The sequence below is a fragment of the Ziziphus jujuba genome, chromosome 4 (assembly GCF_031755915.1).
Source record: "Ziziphus jujuba cultivar Dongzao chromosome 4, ASM3175591v1".
NCBI classification, from domain to species: Eukaryota; Viridiplantae; Streptophyta; class Magnoliopsida; order Rosales; family Rhamnaceae; genus Ziziphus; species Ziziphus jujuba.
Genome location: NC_083382.1, coordinates 20,460,967 through 20,487,507, shown reverse-complemented (window position 1 = coordinate 20,487,507; position 26,541 = coordinate 20,460,967). Strand labels below are relative to the sequence as shown.

Genomic DNA, 26,541 nt, shown 5'->3' with positions numbered 1-26,541 from the left:
TTTTTTTGTTGCAATTGATAACCTCTACAGTGCCAATCATGATCCTAATAGGATATTTCTTAACGTGAATTAGGAGGATTAGATATATAAATATATATATATATATATGTATGTATGTATATTTGTTTTTATTCCAATCCATGATAGTATTTAGAGCAACAGTGATTCTATTTCCTTCAATGTTTTATCTTGTGCAAGTTATTTTTAGATTGAGAATTACTTGTATATTTGTGTAGAGTTTGTTTTGATTGAAAATTAATTATGTATTTTCTGGTTGAATTTATGCTCAATCATGAATGTTATTAGCTTAATAAAAAATGTTTTATTGGTGAAATTATTATTGCATTTAAAGCCCTTTAGAACAACCTTTTGATCCCAAGATTTTTGGCCCCTTACTTTCGTATTTTTGAATCTCCCTTTTAGAGTTTATCTTTTTTTCCTAAATTTTATTATTGCCTCTATTTGTCAAATATTCATAAATGCATTTAGTGTTCTTGGAGAATTCCAATGGAAGTGGGGGATATTTATTATAGAGCTGAATCGGTATGCACATTTTTTTTTCCCCAATATCAATCAATTAGTAATTTGTTTTTAATTTATTTCGTTTGTATTTTGCCTTCAATTTGTTTTAATGTTTTTTTTTTATATTTAAGAATGAGATCTTATGATTACATGAAATATGCATGGATACAGTTTATGGTACGACTATAATAAGAATGAATATTGATGCGTGTTTTTCAAATTATACTGTAGCATCTCACAAGTATAAATTATATCATTTTCTTTATTCATGTTATATACAGATGCTTTTTATTCTTTAATATTTTGCGTTTGCAATGTAAATATAGTGTGATAACAATTTCATGTATGTAATGAAATTTATAATAATATAATCAGTTTTATACTTTTGGGTTAAACGTATAATTGAAATTATATAATATTATTACTATTTATTAACATGCATAAGCATAATACACTACTAACCTGTTGGTCGCTCAAATTATATTTCACCAACCAATTCAATAGATACCAAAATAAACGTTTACAGTGACCGAATACTGGTTATTGATAATGCCATTTTTATAAATGAATTTGGTTGCCGAAACATCTTTTAACTTCATTAATCGTTATTGACCAATTCTCAGTCACTAAAAAAGGGATACAGTGACTAACATTTTGGTCATTAAAATGCATTTCAAATTGGTAATGATTATTAATAACCACAACATTCGTTAGTGAAAAGTTTCTCGATGACCAAATAATAGTTATAGAGTAATAAATTTTGCCACGAAATGTAACTAGCCACTATACCTACAATTTTAGTGACTACAAACATTTGTCACTAAAACACTATTTAACGACCAAACAATTAGTCATAGAAAATAAATTTATGCGACAAAATGACATTGCTACTAAAACTATATTTTTGCAACCATCTATGTGGTCATTCAAAAACTCTTTCGATGACTAGAACGTTTTGTCATCGAAGATAATTTTTAGTGACCAAAATTTTGGCCACGAAGATTTTTATAATTGGTCCCATAACAATTTTTGGTTACCAAGTTATAAGTTTTTTATGACCAAAGTGTATGCTTAAAATGACATAAATAGTCACCAACACAGCATTAAGTGACCAAATATTGGTTGCTCATATTTTATTATTGGTCGGTAAAAGCTTAAAATTTGTATCCTTTCTAATATTCAAGGATTTTTAAGGACTAGTTTATGGTCACAGACTCCTTAAAAACTGGTCACTAAAACCTCAAAAGATTTAGCAACCAGCATTTATTGGTCATTAAAGAGAATCTTAACAACGTTTAAGCGACTATGTGGTGACCACGATTTTTTGGTCTCTAAAAACCACTGGCAACCAAAATAATATTATGTTATTATGCAAACATTTATTTTAATTTTGTTTCTTTTTAATTATTTTGCATGAAACTAGCTTTTAAACAATATAAATTTGACAAAATAAAATACCATTAAAATGAAAAAAATAAAATAAAAGCCAAAACTTTCAAGAAAAAAGGGTCGGCCAAAATCGTAATGGTCAACGCTTTTAGATGAAAGCATTGGCTTTGCTTCCCCCATTATTATTTTTTTTCATTTTGCTTTTTTTTTTTTCAAATTTGGAACTATATATTAAACAATCCAAATTTGAGAAAAATAAAAGCAAAACTTTAAAAATAGTTGACCAAATTGTAAAAATATTATATCAGTTAATATTTAATTTATTTGAAATATTATATTGTTGTGTAAATATTTATTTTAATCTTGTTTCCTTTAATTATTTTGATAGATTTTAAACAATTCAATTTTTATAAAATTAAACATTATTAAAAAAAAAAGAAAAAAGAAAAAGAAAAGCCAACGCTTTTAAGGTGAAAAGTGTCAGACTTGCTTCCCCTTTTTTTGTTTTTTTTTTTTTAAATTTTGCTTTTATATTTTTTAAAACTTGAAGCTATCTATTAAACAATCTAAATTTGAGAAAAATAAAAGTAAAACTTTAAAAATAGTTGACCAAATTGTAAAAATATTGTATGAGTTAAAATTTAATTTATTTGAAATATTATATTGTTATGCAAATATTTATTTTAATTTTGTATCCTTTTAATTATTTTGCATGAAGCTAGCTTTTAAACAATCCACTTTTGATAAGATTAAGGCATCAAAAAAAAGAAAAAATAGAAACAATCTGAATTTGAGAAAAAATAAAAGTAAAATTTAAAAAATAGTTTAACAAATTGTGAAAATATTACATGAGTTAATATGTAATTTATTTGAAATATCATTATGTTATGCAAATATTTATTTTAATTTTATTATATTTTTTAATTATTTTGCATGAAACTATATTTTAAACAATTCAATTTTGACAAAATTAAAACATCATTCAAACCAAATAAATAAATAAATAAAATTAAAGAAGAAGCAAACACGATGCTTTTAACTAAATCGAAGCTGTAATAGTCAACGCTTTTAATTAAAAGCATTCGCTTTGATTCTTTTTTTCTTTCTTTTTTTTCTTTTTTTTTAAGTTTTGCTTTTATTTTTTTCAATTCCAAGCTATCTATTAAAAGCAATTCTTTAATAATAATAATAATAAAAGCTGACGCTTTTAACTAAAAGCGTTGGCAAAATTCGTAATAGCCAACGCTTTCATGTAAAAGCATCGCACTTTCCTTCTTTCTTTTTTTTTTTTCAAGTTTTACTAATGTGCATATATATAATCATGCAAATATATATACATAGATAAATTAGGGAATAAATGGTTAGTGAATTAACACGGTACATGAGATACAAAAATTAAGGCTTGAGATATATTTGTATACTTGCCTTGTGAAAATTTGAGTAGAGCAGTGTGTCCCTTTGACAATACTGTTGCTGTAATTTTGTTATCTGTTTTATAGAACAAAAAATTTTATATTGATTTAATGACTGGTTTAAAAGGTTAAATATAGTGTGTGAAGATCTTGATATTATAGTTTAACATACTGATTAATTAGCAATATCAAGTAAAAATTGATAATTTTTTTTAATTTTCAAGAATAATAGCTTATGCAACGTCGCCTAATTTTTATTTTTATTTTTGGAATGTTTACTATTTTTTTTTTTGTTTGCAATTTTAACTTAATTAATTTTTGTAATATTAACTAACTTGTTTGTTAAATTAAAGAGCTTCAAAAATTTTTTTTTGTGGGAAATATCAAAGCGTCGCCTATTATGTATTAAATTGAAAATAATTATATTATCTCATTTTGATAAATTTAAAATAAAGAATTTTAAATTTAAAATCAAGTAAATTAAATTTTAAGTAGATTAATTATTCAACTGTGTGTTGCTAATTAATATATTCAATATTTAGATACATTTATAAAAAATATAAAGTGTAAGATAGTGTTAAAATTACATATATAAGCCGACATTTTTGCTTATAAAAGTGTCGTGCTAAGCTTTTTATTAAAAATAAAATAAAATAATGTTATGTGCTTCTTCTTTAATATAGTTGTTCTTCTTCGTACTTCTAAAATTAAATAAAATAAGTATAAATTACAAAATAAAATTATAATAGTTGATGCTTTTTTTTACAAAAATTTCACCCAATATTAACAATTTTTACCAATGTTTTGTTCATAAAAGAGTTGGCTAACGTTTTTAGTCATCTATCCAGTGACGCCGAAGAAAAGCAATTTTTTTTTTTTTTTTTTTGTTATTAAGCGATGCTTCATCTTCAGCGTTTTATGAATACGTCGTATATTTCTGGCATTTTAACTGATGCTTTATCTTCAACGTCGTGACTTTCTTTTTGCAGAACTTTTTTGTCGTAGCATCGAGTAATTGGTGTCATAGATTTTCATTTTCGCGTAGTAACTAAAAATGTATTGTTAGGTAACTCAGAAATTCTCATGCTTGTAACAAAAATCTATATTTCAAAACTAAATATCCATAACATAAGAAAACTTCAAGCCAAAATCCAAATGAAATTGAAGAAGAAAAATTGTTGATAAGTATAAAAGAAGCTCTCGCTGTGCTTCTTAAAAGAAAGTGAAGAGCAAAATATTTTTGGGTTTGGAAAACATGCAAAAATAGAAGATTATCAAGTGTTGGTGGCCAGGTTGGATGAACAAGGAAAGAAAAGACATAAGATGAAAGGTTTTTGAGAAATGCTTCAACTTATTTGGGAAAGAAAATGAGAGAAAAATTTAGAGAAGTGAGGAAGGACGTCTCGGTTGCAATGGAGAAAAAACATGAGAAAAATGAGCTTCCAAAAGGTGGTGCTGGACTTTTATGGACCACCAACATAGTGAAGGGTAGAATTGTAATTTCAATTGAGATTAAAAATAAAAAGATAAAATTGAGTTATTGAGGGTTTATTTATAATGATTTTAAAAGTTCAAATCACAAAATATCCTTGTGTGCCAATTTAACCAATTTTAGGTCTCTTTCATAACTTTTGTTTTTCAAAATTGCCCTTAATGAAAACAATTATTTCCCGGACTAAATATATATATGTATGACATGGAAATTCCTAGGATTTTAAAAATTAAAAATAATTTTTATTTCTTTAAATAAAATAGTTGGGCATATGTACATATATTATACTAAATTACATCAATACATTTTTCTCTCAAATAAACTTTTGTAAACCCAAAAGTAGAAAATTTCACGGCAATTTTTCTTTAGAAACTTTTCTAAGAGGATTAAAAATAATTAAGAACCATAAAAATTTGTTGAAAAATAAGAAATAAAAATTTAAAAAATTTGAGGTGTTACAGTTTTTTTTGTTGGGTTTCCAATGCGAACTTATGCGGGATTAAAGGAGTTTGTGGCTAATCTTCATCAAGCTTTTCAAGCTGCTGATGCAGTAACTATAGACAGACCAGTGAGAATTGCTTTGGACCAGTGGCCGTCCTCCGATGGTTGGATAAATGTTGATGGTGTTGTCTCTTCTTCGCATGGTGTGGTAGGAGTGGGTGCAGTGTACGACAACCAAGTGCAGGTTATGGGAGCAGTAGCAAAACCTTCTAATCATCTCTATTCTCCTTTGTGTAAGGAGTTGCGTGCTACTAAAGAAGGGCTTGGCTTTTGCATTGATGCAGGTTTTTTTGGTGGAAATTTGGGAGCATTAGCAAAACCTTTTAATCATCTCTATTCTCTTTTGTGTTAGGAGTTGCTTGCTATTAAAGAAGGGCTTGCCTTTTGCATTGATGCATGTTTTTTTGGTGGAAGGTTGGTGAATGATTCTAAGGAATCAGTCAGGTTAATTCATGATCCTAGTCCATATTTGGGTGAGGGTTGTTTCATATTGGATGAAATTAAGCATTTATTAGCTATGCATTTTTACCGAAGGAATTATATACATTACAAAGAAATAAAATAAAACATACAATAGAACAATCTCTAAACGAAGTTATATGATTTGTACATAGTCAATTTCGTCAAATTTATTTGTAAAAAACACAGAATTGGATAAAAATAAGAAATAAAAGAAGAAAGAGTATAGAGGCATTATAAGAATTTTTACCGTTCGCAAGGTGAAAAGTTTCATTGTTTGTAGGTAAAATGTTATCAACTCGAGAAGTTTGCAGGAAACATTGAATATCCATAAAAAAATGTTTCTTTTTAACTCACTGATAATTATAACAAATACATAATACACAACAAATCTGAAAATGTGCCAAATTAGAAGATAGTCTATTTTAATAAATCTAGAGGTGAAAACTTGTCTATGCTTTCAATGTAAAAATTGTAGTGATCTAATCACTAATACAAGGAGTGGATTCTTCAAATAAAAATGTTGCATGCTTGTCTTTTAGTGAGAATTTTTTTTTTTTTTTTCCTCCCCTCTGTTTTTAGTTACTTATTTCTGTAAGTAATTTTTTTTGTTTTTGTTTTTTTTTTTTTTTTTGTTTGGCTGTCTTTTAGTGACTTATAGCTCTAAGTAAGTGGGTACAAAAATTGCGACAAGACCTGTTAAGTGGCCCAACAATTGCGTAAAAGAATTTTTCGTGTAAAAGGTACATCATTTGCGTACAAGGATTGGTAAAGTGGTGCGACAATTGCGCATAAGAATTTTTCGTGCTTTTTAACATTACATTGTTACAACAATATTTTATTTTTCATTGACATTATTGTTTCTCAATAAATTTGTTAAAGAATATATATTTCGTTTGCCTTTTGCGAAATATCACCAATTGAAGGTGGACTAATAAACTAATATTACAATGATAAATCAAAATTTTGTTGCAATCAGGATATCTATAAGGCTACAAAACTTTATTAAAAACAGGTTTCACTCCTTGGCCCTTTTACTCATGCTTTTACGTTTGTTAACATCCAAATATTTCTTCCTCAACCGAATAGCCTTTGGTGTAACCTGTACATATAATACAAGACAATCCCATTAATGCATAACAGGATTGAAAACCAGATATAATACGTCGGAAGCTAATCGGGAAGCCATTTGCACTAATAATGTTCATAAAAAAAAATTCAGAAGGTTTTTATTTTAATCCAAAAAAACTTGCATATAAACTACTACTGAAGTAAAAGAATGAGGCATTGCATATTAATATCGAAAGTTAGAAAAAGAAAGTGGGGAAATCAATTTCTGGCGTTTACCTCAATAAGCTCATCCGAAGCAACATAACCTATGGCTTCTTCCAGAGTCATCTGCACCCAAACGAATACAGATATTGGTTACCGCTACACATGCAATGCAAAGTCAAACCGTAATCTTTTACCATTTACTTGCCCCCCTAAATTTCGGGTTAGATAATTTAAGAGATGGACTACCTTTTTTTTTTAACCTATGGTACAAAGAGATGGGACTATCCATGAAGACAATATAATGGCTAGAATCCATAAAGAGATTATACAAGTAACTCAAAACTCTTGTCAAAACTAGGATCTTCTCCATGCTAATATGCTTACTGCTCAAGAAGCCCTACAAGTAAATTCTCACAAATAATAAATCTCAAGTCTATTTTTGGTTCACAACAAGTTCCAAGTCCCAACCCTGGTTATGCACATATTTAACACTAGTCCATTGTAGTCCGAATCATGTTTTTTATGCAAGGCTATGAAACATTTCCCACCTACATGAATGGTTAGATGACACATATAGCAGCCTGTTGATAGAACTGGAAAAAAATAATAATAATAATAATTAATCAACAGGAAAGTACGGATGAATACATACAAGTCGAGGAGGAGACAGTTTCACATTCTCATCCTTGCAAGCAGCACGGACATTAGTAAGTTCTTTAGTCCTTACTGGATTGATCTGTAACAAGAAAATCCTAGCAAGCTCAGTCACCTAACAAGAACACAATCCATAACACGTAAAGCACAAAATCTCCTTCCTTACATCTAGATCTGTGTCCCGTGAATGCTCACCAACAATCATGCCATCATATGTCTGCATGCCAAGTAACAACAAACAAATACACGATTTTAATCATAACAAAGAAATGAGATATATTAAGGAACTTGAGGCTCAAAATTCCTTGATTTAGATAATCAGTTAATCTTAATCTTGTTATAAATCTAAACAATCAGCTTGTATCATCTTATTCTAGTTGATTCTCCCTTCTTCTCGCTACATTCCTGTGCAAGAAAAATGCAGAGTGATCTAGCTAGCCTGCTGGTGACTAAAGCACTGGACCACATATTTGAAACTACCAATCAGCAACTAGCATATGGAGTGGACAAAGATGGAATTTCAGCAAACAGTTCTTTTACATCAACCAGTATCTAGTAAAAAGAAACTACTCCTAGTGAGAGAGAGAGAGAGAGAGAGAGGGGCAACAAGGCTAAACCATATTGAGCATCTAGAAGAATACTCAGTATCTTATAGTAACAATGAAATATAGGGAACCTCAATTTATCATATCTGCAACAACTAAGGCGAAATAGGATGCACAAAAACAGATATAGCTAAGAACCGATAATATATGTAACAACCTCCATTCCAGGAGTCACAAAAAGAGTTCCACGAGCTTCTAAACTCATTAGTGCATGAGCAGTGATTGTACCATAGCCCATTGATACCTGTTAGTTTAAGCAAACAAAATATCATGTAAGAAACAGTAGTCTAACATAGGTACAATATTAAAAAAATTACTTCAGTATATAAATCACAAAATCGATAAGTCAACTAAATGAATAAGCACCTTGGATAAACTGATTGTACATCAAGAAAAAATTATAAGTGAAACTGATTTAATTCAAGAAAGTTCACAAGAAAGTTTGAGTCTTGTTTAGTGTGTGTGTGTGTGTGTGAGAGAGAGAGAGAGAGAGAGAGAAGGGGTGGGGTTGGGGGAAGAAAGATTGAGAGAGAGAAGGTATATTCATGACATAAAATGAGCTTCCTTGACAAATACTGTTGAGTGGAAGATATAAATGTTCCACAAGAACCGGTGTAAGAGCAACCCGCCCAACATAAATAAGGGCAAAGAGTAATTAGAATTCATTTACTGGCATAATTTTGGTCTTCAGTTTCTTTCGGATAACTAGGTTTGGAGGACCACTTGGAAATTTTAGGCTTTTACCATCATTATACTTTTCTTTGTTAGTATTTTCAGTTGTTCCATTTGTATCTTTTCAGATAGATGGTCACTCTTCCAAAAAATAAATAAATACTAATAATAATGATACTAATTTGTAACGAAAAAATAAAGGAGCAAGGATCTTACTAAAACTCCCTTCCTGACATTTCCAAGGGGGCCTCGATATTTCTCATAAGCTGTGAAAAAACAAATATGTATGAAAAATTGCTTTAAGACAAAACTAACAGAGCAAATGAACATGCTTCAATTAACTAAGGATAAGAACCTCGGTCGAACAAGTATATGGATAAGATAAAACTAACTGAGCAAATGGACATACTTCAATTAACAAAGGATAAGAACCTTGGTAGAACAAGTATATGGGTCTAGAAATTATATAAAATACTGAGGTGTACGACCAGACAAATTCATTCTCACTCATGAGTCATTAATACTGGGGTGTATGAGCAGACAAATTCATTCTCACTCATGAGTCATTCAACCACTTAAAATGGAGAATTGGTCTAACGTGTAGCAATTATGAACCAGAGCAGGTATCACAATTCTATAAACAAATCCAAAAAGATAAAATTCAATTTGTTAATATTAGATATAATTCCATGTGCATTGAATATATCTAGCATATAGATACTCAGAATAGGGGCAACGATAATATACTGTAATAGGCCAAACTTATTTGCTGTTTGGCAGGATGTAAATGATTGACTTAACTTTAAAACCCAGTGACCAGAATCTTCAAAAAATAGAAATTCAGATCCCATTTTCCCACTGTGACTAACTTGACCCATATCAACCAAAGACAATAACAGAAGCAACATTGGACCTATTGAACAACTAAGTCATCCAACAACAAAAAAGTACAAGGTCAGCCCAGAACGTGACTTATGGGAAGGGAATATTGATCCATACTTAAGAAAGCACGATGCATGAATCCAGTTCCACGTGTGTCACTGCTAAATACACTCCTGTAACCAACCAGGCCCCTGAAGCATACAACAAAAAAATTAATTCTCATGGGAAGGTAACTTGGGGGGGGAGGGAATTGTATCTGTGTTAAAAACACCCAACAATCTTATATGATTAACAGAACTTACCATCCTGGATATAAAGTACCACAGAACAGTAAAATGAATACCATGTTCTTTTCTTGTTACTTTTGGATGATAATTGACAAGGGATTTAGTAGGGTGGGTTTTACAGAATGGAGTTTTTACAGGTCAATGACACTCAAACTTGGTTTGGTATGGTTGAAATATGTAATATAGTTAATAAAATTGCATCGGAAGGATAAATCAAACTGATATGAAGGTTGATATCTGTCTGAGTTTGGGATTTTTTTTCTTTTTTTCAAAAATAGAATTTTGGATTATAATTGATAATGAGATAGATATGTGGGGTTTCCAGAATATTATTAGGGACTAATGATGCATAAAACAAACATTATCAAAAACGTATGATTCATGACTTGAACCAAATGTGTTAGATCAAATCAAAAGCAAATAAAATCAGATTGTATATCTGAATCAGAAATTAGCTGAATAGTTCTATTCGGCATTGTGAATTTTAAGTTTGATTCTTCAATTCACCTTTCCGTTAAAGAATTTTTCATTAATATGATGTAGATACAAAATCAAAGTGGCCCAAACCTACATAATTTGTATTAAACAGACAAATTTTAGCAAAATAAGAGAAGGAATTGCTCCTCTGTTCTGATATGAAAGGTGGCTTGAAGGTGCAGATTGCGCATAAGGAAGAACAAGCTAAACCCTAAGTGCCTATTAATGAAACAGTGTGTTTAAAAGAAACAAAATAACAAAAAAACAAAGCAAATGATAAATGGATAAGTCCAACTGATGAAACACACCGTTTTCCAATCATAACTTTCTCTTCCTGATTCCTGTTAATCATTCCTAGTAATTTTTTTTTTTTTAATTCTTTCTAAATATATAGTTTAATGAAAATAGTATTCATGAAAAATCAAATAATTTTTGTGTTGTTTCTCCTTATAAGAGTCAAATAAAAACCTTTTTTTTATTATGTCAATCATAAATTATTTAAATATTATATATATATTTTTTAAAAAACTAAATTAAATATTTATTTATGCATATTTGTATATCAACATATGTTATATATAATTTCTGTTTTGACCATTTATGTGTATCTTACAACGCACAATTCACAATTTTAGCAAAATGATACATGTTAGTGGCTGGTGTAATCATGGTTGCAATATGATTCTATAGGAAACTAGCTAGTGGCTGCAATTTGGTGATGCATACAACCTGTTTAATTGTAGCTCTGCCGCCTTTCATTTCTAGGCTATCCATTCTCATCTATTTGCTACACTGCATTGTTGGAGAGAATCAAGAAAAACCTTGCATTCTCTCCCATCTTCAGCAAGTTGTGTGCTTCATACAGGGTAAAAATAGATAGGCTTTATCAAATGCTTTTAAATCCTCATTCAACATTAAATGAAAACTTATTACAGCCACCAGCAGAAATTTTTTAATAAAAGCTAGCACAAATTCATGCAGAAAGGTGAAGTAATTTAACTGTCCTGTATTGCTTTCCTAGTAAAATTGACATGTTTCAAATCACTGGAGCTCCTTGATTTTCATCCAGTAAAACAAAGAACTCTTTCTGAAAGTAATGAACTTAATGGAGAAAAAGAAGATTGGTTACAGTCTGCATGCATAGACATCTCACCGCAAGATAAGGTACACACACAACATGACAAAGTTATGGGTATGAATCTGAGACAATAAGGCTATCTTTAGAGCTGAGATTTCAGTGAGGACTATGAAATATATATATATATATATATATAGAGCGAGCGAGAGAGAGAGAGAGAGAGAGAGAGAGAGGGGGGGGGGGGGGGGGAGGGGGGGGGAGGAGAGGACTTTAATTTCTAGTCTTTGGCTAAAAGAAAAAAGGCAAGGAAAACAAAATACAAAGGAAAAACTGAAGGAAAACTACTATGTAACAGGGATTTACATTATCCCAAACTTTTGGTGAGGAAAGTGAGTTTAAGGACGAAGAAAAGTGTGTGCCACTGCTCCCGCACTCCCCAGCCCACCCTTCCTCTCTTTTCTCTTCTTTTGTCTTCAATCAAACTTCTATCTCCTCTGTTCTTTTTTCCTCAAATATTTGAATAACAAACATAACAGACAATTTCAATTTTATTTTATTTTCTTTCATGCTCTTTGCCCTCTCAATCTTTTTTATCCTTCAGTTTTTCTGACATCCAGACTAAGCCTAAGTGTGAAAGAATCAAGAACACCTCTGCTCAAAAGAAAACTACCAAAACAAAACAAGGACCATATAGAGAACAGTATAACTAGGTGCATTCAAGATAACCAGGCCAATCATGAAGGCTCTTCTCATGTTTTACATGCCGTACTAAAGCTGCCTGTTTAATTTTAAAAGTTGTCCATTTCAGATGGATGATAATGTTTGAAAAACGAAGAGAGTTGGGCTTCTTCTGTCAACTGACAAAAGTAGCAATGAGGAGATATTCAAAGAATGAATAACTTTTGATGGCCTCACAATCTAAACAAAATTTGGACAAGCACACAAATTTCACATTAGGCATAAGTAATAATTGGAAAAGAAATTTGGAGAGAGCAAGAGACAGAAATTCTCCAAGAGATATATGATTTTAATGAAGAAGAAGTATTGACTCGTCAAGGCATTGTATAACTATGAAATTGAGCACAAAGCATGTAAACCACATGAGAAGCTTGACCAGTGACATTCTATAATTCATAACATCCTCATGAATAACCCAAAGGACTATAAATACAATTTAGAACCAAAGCAAGAGCATAAACTGACCTTGATGGGCACGTTAAAGACAGTTTAGTCCTACCAACATTTCCTGGAACAGGACCCATGTCAATAACCTCAGCTCGCCTATGAGATAGGGCTTCCATAACTAATCCCACATGCTCTTCATTTATCTGAAAATAACACCTTAAAGTGCCATAAACTGTAATAGGACAAAACTAATACAGTTTTTATATTTGCAAGATTACCTCAATAGTAACCTCTTCAATTGGTTCAAGCTTTACACTGTCATCAATCTTGTACCTGATTCAATAGAGAAATATTGTTCTAGCTGTTGAAATGAATAATTTAAAACAACATATAAAATATCCAGGATTTAGCAACAAATTCTTGACCCTTAAAGGTCATCTTACCTCAAAACAACTGTTGGGATTCTCATCCTAAAGAAGAATCTATTCATATCTTACCATCGGAGGGATACTAACAAATAGACGTAGCATTTCTAGAGCGAAGATAGTCAACTAATTCATAAGGCCTAAACTGTAATTAGCCTTTATTCTTCATAAGCAAGTTACAATTGAAAGGATAAGGGGAATATTCCAAATGCAAAGGAAGCTAATCAGTCTATCTATAGTTGCTCTCATCAGATGGATTCCTTTTCAGCATAGAACAATCATAAAGCTACGTTGAGAATGTTTGCAACATATAAGAGAGCTCATAACGTACAAAAGAGGATGTCCAAACAACTTCACATCACAGAAAAAAGGTTAATCAACTCGAGACCTTTGAGAAAAAGAGAGAGAGAGAGAGAGAGAGAGAGTAAAACAAACAACATTAACCATAAGAGAGAGGGACAAGAAAAAAAAATGAAAAGAAGAAGATAGTGCAGCATAGTAATCAAAGGTTTGTTCAAAGATAATGAGTCAATATGCATACCATAATATATTTTGAAAGGAATATGAACCTATCTCACCTATTCTTCATGAAATAATAAATATTTATGCATTTAGATGTGTATAGGATGCCAAAATGCTCTCTTTTTTTTTTTCTCTTTTTTTTTTTTTTTTTTTTTAAATGTTTAAATGCTATAGTTCTAAATTCTAGATATCAATTTTGGTATCACTCTGTCTTCATGACACTCATATTTTAGCCTTTGCTTTGGAATTATATATAGATGCATCTTCATATCATACCACAAATCTATCATCAGAACCAGTGTGTTAATATAAATATCCCTTAGCTCACATGACTTTAGGTGGTGAGACAGACAGTTCAAAGCCTTCACGTCTCATATTCTCAATCAAGATACCTGTTTTATACCATGAAAACCATATTCATTAGATGTTTAAACTTGATTGCCAATGCAAAGTAGAGATGCAAGGGGATACATATTGCAATAAAAAACCAAAATATATCTATTTCTATAAGATTTACTTTTTCAGGAACAAAACAGAACATCAAGTTTCAGATGTCTAACCTAGTTGAAGTTCTCCCCTCCCCTGAACTTCATACGACTCTGATAATCCTGGGAGAACATTAATGGCAAGATTTGTTTCAGCTTCAGCCATCAGCCGATCACCAATTTTTCCTCCGGTGAGCTATAGTTATATCAGCACTAGCTGTTAGCTCGTGTAGGGAAATATATAATTACAAAGACAGTGAAACATGCTTTTTATATTAAACACTTGGCTTAAGAAAGAAATATTCAAGGTAAACAGCAAATTGACTGGTTCCAAGTTACAAGCATGCCCCACAAACTATTATCTACGCAAAGAAATTGGGCAAACCTCAACTGATTTAGGCATAGCACACCGGAAATATTATTTGTTATGTTGTAATTTGCCTTGAAGGCTACGATAATATTTTATGAGGAATTTGAAAATCTTAACCTTCTGCGGTACCATTTTAGTCTGTATGGAAGAGAATGGAATAAGGGAACAAATATTTTTAACTACATTAGCATGATTAATAAATTATTCAAGTCATTTAATGCTGATCTAAAAGCTACTTCTTATTCCTAGCAAAACCTCAAGGCTTAGATATGCAGCTAGTTTAGAGCCTAATGGAGTTCTAAACACATTATACTCAAAAAGCTAGTCACTATTTTGGCGACTATAGTACAGATAAAACATATATAATCCAAAGAATCTGACCAAAGCTCAAGAAATTTGCTTCTCCCTCCAATTTTTGAAAATATATGCGGCAAAGAAAGAAAAAAAATCAGAAATTTTCAGAAAGGATGAGATGAACCATGCTTTGACTCTCAAAAATTGATTATAAATCCTTTACATATATTTAGGGAAAAGAGAGAGAGTGAGTGAGTATTAGTGTTTTGACATCAGGCCTTTTAATATATATTATTTGGAAAGATATGCATAAACGTATCATAGAGATCAAGTAAATATAGTCTACAAGAATAATATAAAGTATTTACCATCAAAAACTTCTGAGAGTACTAGTAGTATTTAAATAAAGAATAATCCAGAAGTGGCCCATTTAAGTTTGAATTTTAATTTAAATAATCTATAAATCAACTGTTAAATTAAATTTCAATTTATGATTGTTTGTAAACAAAAAAAGAATATTTGTACTTTGTAATGATTAGATGATACTTTTATGATGGTTTCTACAGAAAGTGGCAACTCAATAAAAATTAGTATAGCAAACATGCAATCATGCGTTACTGGTTACAAGAAAGAAAAACTGTATGACTTACATGGCTACCATCACGACCAGCTAATGGAGAGTCATTGACACCAAAAGTCATGGAAATAGTTGGAGGATCCAATTCAATGGTTGGCAATGCAGTTGTGACCTTACATGAAAGCAAGCAATTGGAACAGAAATAATTTTTGGACAATAAATTTTACAGCACCAAAATTCACAACATTTAAGAAACATATGAGGTTCAATATACATCTCAGCAAGAGAAAACGTGGTCACATTTAAATAACTAAATGTTAATAAGAGAAAATTTTACAATGACCACCTTCACATGAGGAGCAGATCATATCACATTTAGAGTCAGAAAGCATGTGTCTATGATGCAAAGATATGTGTTCCTCATCAGAACAAATTTTATAGTATGCCCCTATTCATGTCATTTATTTTACTCAGACTCAAATCTTTATATCAGCATATCCATGTGCAACAGTTGGATACGCATGAGGTACGGCTATGGACACCCCAGGGTCGAAAACTTTGCAAAAACAAATAAATCTGACACTTGAAATATACCCACACAGCCACACCAAACACTGAACCTGAGTATAAGCAACATAGTCTACGCCTAAGATCTCCACCTACTGGAAGAAGATAGTGTTTTGTGGGGGGGGGGGGGGGGGGGGGGGGGGCGCGCCTTGTGGTGCAGAAGAGTATCTGTGTAAGTTCCACTATCATCTTGTCTCTTGCACTTTCATGATTTTTTTCTTCTCCTTTTGTTTTGATCGCACCTTTCTCCTTTGAGATCCCAATTGTCACACTTAGCATTAGGCACCACTAGGTCTCATGAAATGGTTAGAGTCGATGAAGGCCGATATGGTGAAAGTGGACTGATTTCATGCATCAAAGATACTAAAAGAAAACATGGTTCTAAAGGCATTTAGTGGCAAAAAGTTATAGATGTAGATATACCAAGTCAGTTTGGATTAAGGCTAAAAATGGCATCGAATCAAAATGTAATGGCCATTTTCCAAAGGACTGTTAAGCAGTATTCCAGAAAGATTTTCATAAAACGTAATAATAAATTTTTCCAAAGGACTGTTAAGCAGTATTCCAGAAAGATATTCATAAAAGGTAATAATAAATTCTTAGCCAAAATAAACAATAAACAGGGAAAAAAAAAAAAAAAAAAAAAGAGTAGTGGCAGACATAATTTTCTAATTAAACTGGTACTAGAATGCAAAATTATATTAACTGACCAAAATATTTAAAATATCCAGATAAAATTTCCAAGATAGTCAGCAACTTGATTTGTTCGTGCATCTCTATCCAAGGAAGCAAGTTGAAAAGCAGTTTCAACTTATAATATAAGTTGGCAGGTGGAACCAATTACATAAAGTACACATGATGTATGTTTAGTTTTGTAATATAAGTTGAATATTTTGTTTTGTAATTTTTATTTTTTATATTTCTTATTATTTACTTATTTTTTTGTCATTTAAAAACACATTTGTAACTATTTTGTTGAATAGTTGAATCACTTACTACTGGAAAATGTTCGGTTTGGTGAAAATGTTTAAGAGTATTTAAAACTAAACATCTTCAAATCTGTACCAAAGTTGACCGAACAACCCAAAAAATATATATTTAAAAAACTCTGAAGTACAAGACTGAATAAATTTAAATCTGTTCAGAAGTACGCAGCTGAACATATTCAAAGTTATTCAGAAGGTTACAACCGAACGAACACTCAAAAAAAATATATATATATTCTTAAAGCACCAAAAATAATTGGGAAAAACATAAATGAACAACGTTAAAGATGTTTAGAAGTTCACAATTGAAAATATTCAAAGTTGTTCAGAGGTTTACGACTGAACCACTCCAAAAAAATACATTCTCAAAAAATGAAATACAAAAAGTACAAGACTGAAAGGCTGCTAAAGTGGATGCTAGAGTCAAAATTCCGGCTTGGTTGAGTGAGTCACAGAAATCATGGAGTGAAACGTTGGTTTAACTTTTAGTCTGTTAGTAGCTTTCAGTTCATTAGGTTTTGTCTCTGGTTATGGTGAAAAAGACGTGATTTTGACTAGATTTTGAGGCTATACGAATTGTTGGTATGTTAAGTATCAAGAATAGTGTATAAAGTAATTTTATTATGTTTTGTATATTTAAATGGTAGTGTATGGGACTGCATAGAATTCTTTTGGAATTGTGAAAACAACTCCTATAGAAAGGGTTTTTTAAATTTTTTCATACTACCTTGTAGTGGAGTAAAAGAGAACTTTAGAACAAATACAATTGACCTCTAGATCAAAAGACATCCCTGGTGGGAAGGAGGTGAATAACCTTAGAGCAAAAGTTCAATTGTGGAACCTCCCCAGTCTTCTGTTGGAGGTAGAGCAGATAGAGTATTATGCATGTGTTTCTTACAGTATTCAAAAATTCAAATAGTAAAATGGAAACAAAAGAAAATATTAGAAACATTGTTTGTTTTAAGTGAGACCATACAGATGAGCAAGTATACGAGAGAGAGAAAAGAATTTAGTTAAGGATGATATCAACTACATGAAAGAATATTAAATTGCATTATTACCTCAACATTTGCAACTGTGTGGCCTATAGATGGACTTGTCAACCCAGCCATTGATATAATGTCACCTGCTCCAGCACTTTCAATTAGAACCATATTTGTACCCTTCTTCTTCATCAATTTTGTAACCTAAAAGACAAATATTAGTAAGTTGTCTCATCCAATGCTAGCACAGCAGTTGGAAGAATTTTTAAGAAACAAAATTCTGAAAATCTTGAAATTCACGTTGAACTCAGAAAATTCAATATCAGAGTCTCATACAAATTTGAGGTCATGTTGAATACTGATCAGAAAAATAATCAGGGAGCTATATGTTGATTTTGCATATTAGGGCACAAATGAAATCTAGCTATTCTAAAAAATGCACTAACTGATCAGAAAAATAATCAGGGAGCTATATGTTGATTTTGCATACTAGGGCACAAATGAAATCTAGCTAAAGTTCAGGATATAAAGTTTTCATATTTGCCTAACCAGGATTGATTTGTCTGATTGAATAATTACGGAACAATCTTAAATCTTTCCTTAAAGCAGAAGCAACACCCTCTAGAGAAGTAACAACATCTCAATAAAGATTGCTCCTTATGTTGCATGTAACATATTTGATAGATGAAGGTGAAAACAACAGAGGCTTTTTTACATCATTGCTTGGGCTTGTTCAAACATAAGACTATGCCATTTCATCTACATAAGAATTTCAGACATCCGAAAATGAAAAACATTGAAATGAAATAATCTCAAGTTTAAATTTCTCCACATTCTACCTGTGAGTTTCCAAGACTACTAATGCAAAGGATTGTTTTCATATATGAGACAATTTCCAGTTAATCTGAAGACATATGCTTCCATTATCCAGGTTAACAAAATGCAAAAGAAGGTTTCATAGGCCACCAGTAGTTAAGATGGATATTTTGAACAAGTCAAGTGTACTAGATTGGACACTACTTTTAAAATATTTCAAACTGATTGATTATATTATAGATTTTCAAAAAGTAGTTTAGAAATAGGATTCAGACATGGATTTAATGACAAATTCTATGTTCCAGTCCATATGATTAAACCTCATTTCAATAATTAAAGAAACATGTTTGCCAATAATAATTCAGGAAACTATACAGACCTTTCCTTCTTCAATTTTCTCCATCCCAGAATCTTTTTTACGAATGCCATGGACTTTATCACCAGCACGGATGACACCGGAAGAAATACGTCCAGTCAATATTCGCCCAAGATAAAAGTCCCGTTCCATCATGGAGACCTGAAGAGCAATATCAAAACTGGATGATCAAGAACGAACAGATAAACAACATCATAAAAAGAAAAAATATGCCAAGCACTCATCATGATTGCAGAGAATAATTTACACTGATATTGCATGCTTATATGATGAAAGATGATGATGATTTCTGAAGCATTGAATTACAAATAGAAATTTTAGAGGAACTCACTCATTCTATCCAGGATTTTTACAATTAACTATAGTTCAGAAATTGATAGAGACAATACAACCAGCATTTAGCTTATACAAATAAGTGTAAGTGGAGTCTTCGTATATAATGCTTTATAGATAATGGTAGATGGAATGTGAATGAGATAACAAAAATTAGATTAACATGATATATTATCAAAACATAATTTACAGACAGCACACACATAAAAAATTTGTAAGCACACAAATACACTTTAAGAAAAAACATATAACTACCAACCATCATTTGAAAAGGTGCATCAAGATCGACAGTTGGTGGAGGAACATGTCTTATAATAGCGTCAAGTAACTGAGACATATCTCTAACATCAGCTGGTGGATCTTTAGTAAAGGTGGTTGAAGCCCATCCTTCTTTGGCAGAAGCATATAAAACAGGGAAGTCTAACTGCTCCTCTAAAAGGAAAAATAAAAATATAATCAGAAGAGGAATATTAATTTAGGAGACATGATTAGACAAGATATTTGCAAATAGAATAATATACTGGCCACCAAGTACAGTAAATTGGACTTCATAATTTATAGAACACTGAATGCTAATGGGAAAAGTTCCTTGATATTCCAATTGGGTCAAAAACGTGGGTCTAACTGGCACACACAATGGATAAGGACCTACAGACAAGAATACGAACTTAAGTGACTATGACTTTCTAGTAAATTTTCAATGTAATTAGATGCCCATAGTTAGTTTAGCCCTGTCCCAACTAACATCTGGATGTTTAATATGATATATACACCATTTTTATGTACAGCACATTCCATGGTCACTATCTTAGTAAGCTATGCAAAATTTTGTTCATAAGAGTCAGTTTGTACCATTAAACAACCTCCTTCATTCAAAGACCCACAAAATGATCGTGGGTGTACACTTAAAAGCTTAAGCGCAAATCTAAGCAAGGATCTTCAACCTAGGTCTATCCCTATGAACTATGACTTTATGTAAATATTATTAGTTAAGGCTTTTGTTCAACTTATCAGGCAAGTAAAAGTCACAGGAAAAGTAGGTGAAACACTGAATCCATTTCTAGCATTTAAAATTAACATACCTGTAGCACCAACGTTTGCAAAGAGATCAAATACTAGACTCTCAACTTCATTACACGTCTCCTCGGAAACTGCATGAATGATAACCAAGAAAACATGACTGAGCACAATGAACAAAGAAAAAGCGCAATTATTGTAAATTTGCCACTTAAACCCAAAAGTTTAAGCCGGTAGGAAATGGGTCCAACAATGTATATCAAACCCAACAATAGTAATGATCAAGTAATTGAATGAGTTCTCCCCACCCCCCTCATTCTTTACATGAATATTAGATACACACAAGTACCTGCAGGCCGGTCTACTTTGTTCAGAAGCAGAATAGGACGCAGGCCATACTTTAAGGCTTTTGCCAGTACAAACTTAGTTTGTGCAAGTGGACCCTCACCAGCATCAACAACTAAAATAGCTCCCTCAACCATACCAACAACCCGCTCAACCTACAAAGCAATAACCAAAAGATAGGGTTTAATTATACACAATTTTTGAAAATTTTAAAGCATATCCAAAATAGAAATTTATTATTTAAAAAAGAAAAGGGAAAAAAAACCAAAAATGTGGTTTCCATATTGAGCTTTAAGTTACTTAGAGGCCCTAAAGCTCTATGCTCCAAAAAGTCATAGCAGAGACTTACTTCACCTCCAAAATCAGCATGTCCAGGTGTATCAACCATGTTTAGCTCATTTTGCTTCCACGAAATGGATGTAACCTGCAAATAATTAACCAGCGATAAAGGAAGATGTTATTTTGGGAGGGGGGGAGAAGCAAAAGATAAAGGTGGTTCTGTGACTTCCATCTGAGCAACAGTAAAATTGAGTCTTTCCTATATAATTAGTTAGTCAGTTACCTTTCCTCTTTCCTTTTTATTATAAATTATTTTGTTTTATTTTCTTTTTTTGTGTAAAAACTGAGCCCAGTAGGTGGGGAGGAGGACAGAGAGGTCTGATTACAAAAGAGAGGCAATAAACTCAAAAACAGATTGGATAAAGCATAAAATGCACAAACATTAAAGCAAACTCGGACACCCTTATATATCATTTCACCATTCTATTCTCTCCATTCCTTTCTACTCGGTCTATATCATTTTAACAGCTGTATGCATGTAAAGAAATATTTTACCAAAAATCAAATAGGAACATGAGGAACTGCTGGGCTTCAAGATAAGCACAAATATTAGTTTTACGTAATAAGTAAAAATATACAAACGAATTATGTTATTTTCTTTTTCCCTTTTTTTCTTTTGGATGATGAAGCCATTCGTTTCACCATATTGGAAGAATTATATATCCATGTTTCACGAAAAAAAAATAATAATAATAATAAATAAATATGATAAAATATAACTTATGATTGACAGTTCATCAGGCAATGAGGCTTCACCAACTTGGCATCAATTTCAAAATAGACTGAAATAGTCATATAAAGATGAAATCAGAGAATGTTAGCCGCAGTTGATAACTTCTTCTATTTGTTAAAGATCAAGAACCTAACACCTAAAACCTTAGTCTACATATTCAAAAGTTATAATTCATATACATGACTGCCTTCTCACCACCATTTTTGCACAGCTAAAATCAACTAAACGACATTCATTACTAGGATATGTCATAACTCAAATTAGGATATTTCACTCAATCCGACAATTGTTTCCAGAAAATCAATTTTCAAGCTAACCCTATTAAGTATACAGTACACCCAATTAATAATAGCCGTCAATATTACCCACAAGAAAGATAAAACAACTGACTTCCACATCACCTGGGCCAAGTTATTAATACGAAAACCAAATAGTTTTTCCACCATCAATGACCCACAAAATTTAGGAAACACGCAACAAACCCGGCTTCTTTTAGCAATCTAATCCATATGTAACTTTACGTTGGAGAAATAAATGATCTACAGTTTCTGCTCCCTCTTTATACAAAACATACCAAGTACTTCACAGCTACTTTACTTTCTATGAAAAACCAGCCAAAAAATAGATTTTCACAACGCAAGGAACACATGATTTCCAAATAACAGAATCTTTGAAGACAGAGTGATAAGAAGTGAAGATCATTTTGTGAAAACTAAATACTTAGCAGCTTTGTGGGCCTCTACAGATAATATGCTTTAAAAGATTTTCTTTTTTCTTTGATTTGTTCCAAATTCAAAAGATGTCACTGGTGGTTTATGCGTTATAAGTCTATGCGATTGTCTTAATGTTACTAGTTTTTGTTTTTTATTTATTATTATTATTATTATTATTATTATTATTGGGAATTTCTTATCATCTCCTTTACCTTTCGAATTGATTTCCTAATGAAAGGTTGTCTCTTATACAAATAAAATAAAATAAATAGCTGCCAAAATAGCAACTACGAATGTACAAATACATCATAGAATTTAACATCACAAATTTCTAATTGAAGTCCCTATCCGTTCAATTTTCTTGGCAAACACAGCTCAATGAAATAACTGACCTTGGAGGCTATAGTGATGCCGCGTTCGCGCTCAAGACTGATAGAGTCCATGGCGCGCTCATGAGGGATGTCCGCGCCACACTGGCGAAGCAGTCGGTCCATCAGTGTGGTCTTCCCATGGTCGACGTGCGCGATCACCGCCACATTTCGCAGCCGGCTAGGGTCCAACGAGCTGTTCGGAGAGGTGGCTGCCGACGCCGCAGTGGCCGGTGCGGCTGAGAATGCTCGTGAAAGTGCGGTGGCGCGTGAGACTAGTAAGTGAGGTTTGAGACCGATGGACGGTGTGGAAGAGGAGGAAGATGAAACAGATTTGAGCGCGGAGGACCAGAGGGAGCGGATCAACGGACCCGCCATTACCTGCAGAATCTAAGTTCCGTGAGATACTGCTGCTTTCTCCTAGTACTAGGGTTTTAACGTTCCATGGGTTAAACCCCAAATATATCATATGTCTCCAATATATATGGCTATATATTAGCTCAGGGTGGGAATGGCCTATTTACTGGGAGGGAAAATGCGGATTTATATTTCTGCAATGTGTAACATAATAAAAAATTTATGAATAAAATCTGTAAAAATACAATATTTATAATTATCAAATTTATATCATTTTTATAATAATTTAAACATTGTGTATGAACCTCTTTTCTATAATTAAATTTTCTTTATTTTGCTGCAGACTCGCTACATCCCCTTCTTATAAATCTATAAATACATATATATGTATACGAGTGACGCGAATCTCACAACATATTAAAATAATAATTTTTTACTATTCTACAATGAATTTGTTTGGTATAGTTTAAAGAAATTAAAAATTTTGAAATCACTTCTGACCGTCTAATGAACCACAATTGTAAAAGTAGAAACAAAAATTATGTCATACAAATTACAATATACTTGTAATAAAAAAGTTCTATTTACACCTTTTTAATTTTATATTATTTCATTTAGACTCTATAAATTTAAAAAATATCATTTGTCTTCTTTTAATTTTTTAAATCTATCAAAAAAGACTCATTAGTTATTGTTAATTTTTATCGGTTTGTTTTAACAATTAAAAAAATGTATTGATGGTTAACTTACCTTTGGCTTTTTGAGTGTTAAAAGGTTAATTTCATCCATCTTCTCTTAGGTTTGAATTAATTATAATTTAATTTTTTTAGTTTTAAAAATATCATCAATCTACTTTAGGTTTCAAAAAATTATTATCTACCTTCCTATTATTTCATTCACACTTCATGAAATAATATTATTTACACTTATTAGAGATGCTAGTTTAATTTTCAAATCTGATGTATTAAATTTTAATTAATCCAAATATTAGAGAATCCAAATGTAATATTCTTTTGTTAAAACTAATGGATAAAAAATTGAAAAACGGATATGTTTTGATAAATATACAAAACTAAAAGGATGTTAATGGTGATTTTTTCAAAATATAAAGTTTAAATAAAATAATAATAAAATCGAAAAGCTGTAAATGAAATTTAGAAAAAAAAAATCAATATTATAATATTTTTGGAATAGTTACAAATTACAAACTTCTGAAAAATAAATAGATCTTGTGTTGCAGTTTTGGTGTTATGAAGTAATTTAAAATTTTTCTAAAATATAATGGAAAAATATTATCAATGTTTTGAAAACCTTTCCCTTAATCTAAAGAATCTTTTTTTTTTTTTTGATCAAATATCTAAAGAACCCTTCAATCATCGCTCCCGCTTTCTATTTTTATATTACTTTTGATTTATTTTTGTTATTGATTTTTATGTTTTGCTAGCTTAAAAAAAAAAAAAAACCAATAATAGCCATAATGTAATAACAAATCATCCATTAAAAAGCATAACAAATTGAAAGAAAAGTTTTATATTGTTAAAAATATTTTATATACTACTGTTCAGGTAAAAAGTTGAAAATCACTAAGCAATTATATTTATCACTACAATAATATGTGTTCAATAGCATAACAAATTGAAAGAAAAGTTTTATATTGTTAAAAATATTTTATCTACTATCGTTTAGATAAAAAGTTGAAAATCACTAAGCAATTATATTTATCACTACAGTAATATATATTCAACATATAAAAATATAAATTAATTTAAATACTAAATACAGAAGGTAATATTAAAAGTAATCTGTAATTTGTGATTAACATATAAAGAATAAAAGTACATAATAGTCATGAAAAAAAAGGAATTCCAAAAACTAATATGTGATTGAATTTAATTTGTTTATATTGTTGACACCAAATTTTGATGAAAAAAAAAAAAACAATAGGCCCAATTGATGGGATACCCATATTTCATCTAAAAAGTACATTATTTCAAAATAGAAGGTAATCTCAAGTTACTTACAAGGCTAATTATAAATTGGAGAATAATTTGATTGCTACAAACTTTAGAATTTGGGTTTAATTTAATTTGTTTTATCACAAGAGTGATCCACTAGAGAGACTTTTAACTTAATAATGATAAAACACTAAATTATGTTAAGAGTGGCCATAAATTTATCTTAATGTATATAATCAGGCTTATTAAACAAGAAAATAATAATGATAATAATAATAATAATAGTAGTGGTGATAATAATAATAAGAAGAAGTAAATAGGTGAAAAAAAGAGATAATGGTGTAATTGTAAACTACCTCCCACACATTTGAAGCCATGATATGTGGTGAGGTGGTTACAAGCTATTTTCGTGTCTATCGCACTTCGGCCATGTTTGTTTCACGGGATTGGGCAGTTCAGGACAGGTTTGTGTCCCAGTCCGATGTTTGGTAGCAACATTTTGAGAAAGGGACAGGATGTCCCAAATAGTAATTCTGTCCCATGCCAGCAGGCCAAATTAGACCCTTTCTACACTTGGGTCACTTTTGTCCCAAACTCGCCGAAGCTCTTCTCTCCCTCGCTTGTGTCTCTCGCCAAAGCAATTCCTCACCGAATTGTGTCAACAATCGAAGTAGCTCTCTTCCTCGGTGAACGATCGTGTTTTTCGCAGGACCTTTGCATCTCTCTGAGGAACAAACACGGGTGGTGAGTATGAATTTTTGCATCTCTGCATCGCTTTCGTTTTTCATTTTTATACCCATTTTCTTCAATGTTTATTGGTTCATGGCATGTACAGTTAGCTTGTCCTGTAGCAATTCCTTCCCATTGATTTATAGGATTTTGGTGCTGGTTTTTGTGTTTTTATGATTGGGTTTCTTTCGTGGATAATCATGGCTAACCGGCATAGAATTGAGCTGATTGTGAGCATAATCGGGGTTGTGTCTGATGCTCTTTCTAAGTACCTGGGTTTGTTCATGGTTCTGCCCAGTTTGATATGGGGATTGGTTGTCTATTATGGGCCCATTGTTGTGTTCTTGGTGTTTGTCAGGTTGAATGGGAAGATTGTGCCATGGGAATCCAATGGAGAATATACTTGTGTGTAGAAGCAAGA

The 26,541-nt window shown here is 31.4% G+C and overlaps 1 protein-coding gene across 4 annotated transcripts; it reads right to left on the bottom strand.

Annotated features, from left to right (window-relative positions):
• Positions 1 to 6,544: 6,544 nt before the first annotated feature.
• On the bottom strand, positions 6,545 to 23,581 carry LOC107417183 (uncharacterized). 4 transcript variants are annotated; one of them, XM_016025774.4, is made up of 19 exons: positions 23,104 to 23,576; positions 21,276 to 21,350; positions 20,931 to 21,081; positions 20,647 to 20,715; positions 19,824 to 19,996; positions 19,235 to 19,372; positions 18,118 to 18,243; positions 15,577 to 15,675; positions 14,338 to 14,458; positions 14,106 to 14,169; positions 13,109 to 13,163; positions 12,909 to 13,033; positions 9,981 to 10,054; positions 9,198 to 9,247; positions 8,467 to 8,553; positions 7,871 to 7,921; positions 7,703 to 7,786; positions 7,123 to 7,173; positions 6,545 to 6,877 (listed from the first exon to the last, which is right to left on the bottom strand). In XM_016025774.4, exons 1-19 carry the CDS (start codon positions 23,455 to 23,457, stop codon positions 6,794 to 6,796), a joined length of 2,031 nt encoding a protein of 676 aa, XP_015881260.1. In that variant the 5' UTR covers positions 23,458 to 23,576; the 3' UTR covers positions 6,545 to 6,793. The 4 variants fall into 4 exon arrangements, 3 of the variants coding, with proteins under 3 accessions (XP_015881260.1, XP_024928459.2, XP_048327415.1); XM_025072691.3 differs by having other exon boundaries at positions 21,281 to 21,350; positions 23,104 to 23,243; XM_048471458.2 differs by lacking the exon at positions 15,577 to 15,675 and having other exon boundaries at positions 23,104 to 23,581.
• Between the last annotated feature and the right edge of the window lie 2,960 nt (positions 23,582 to 26,541).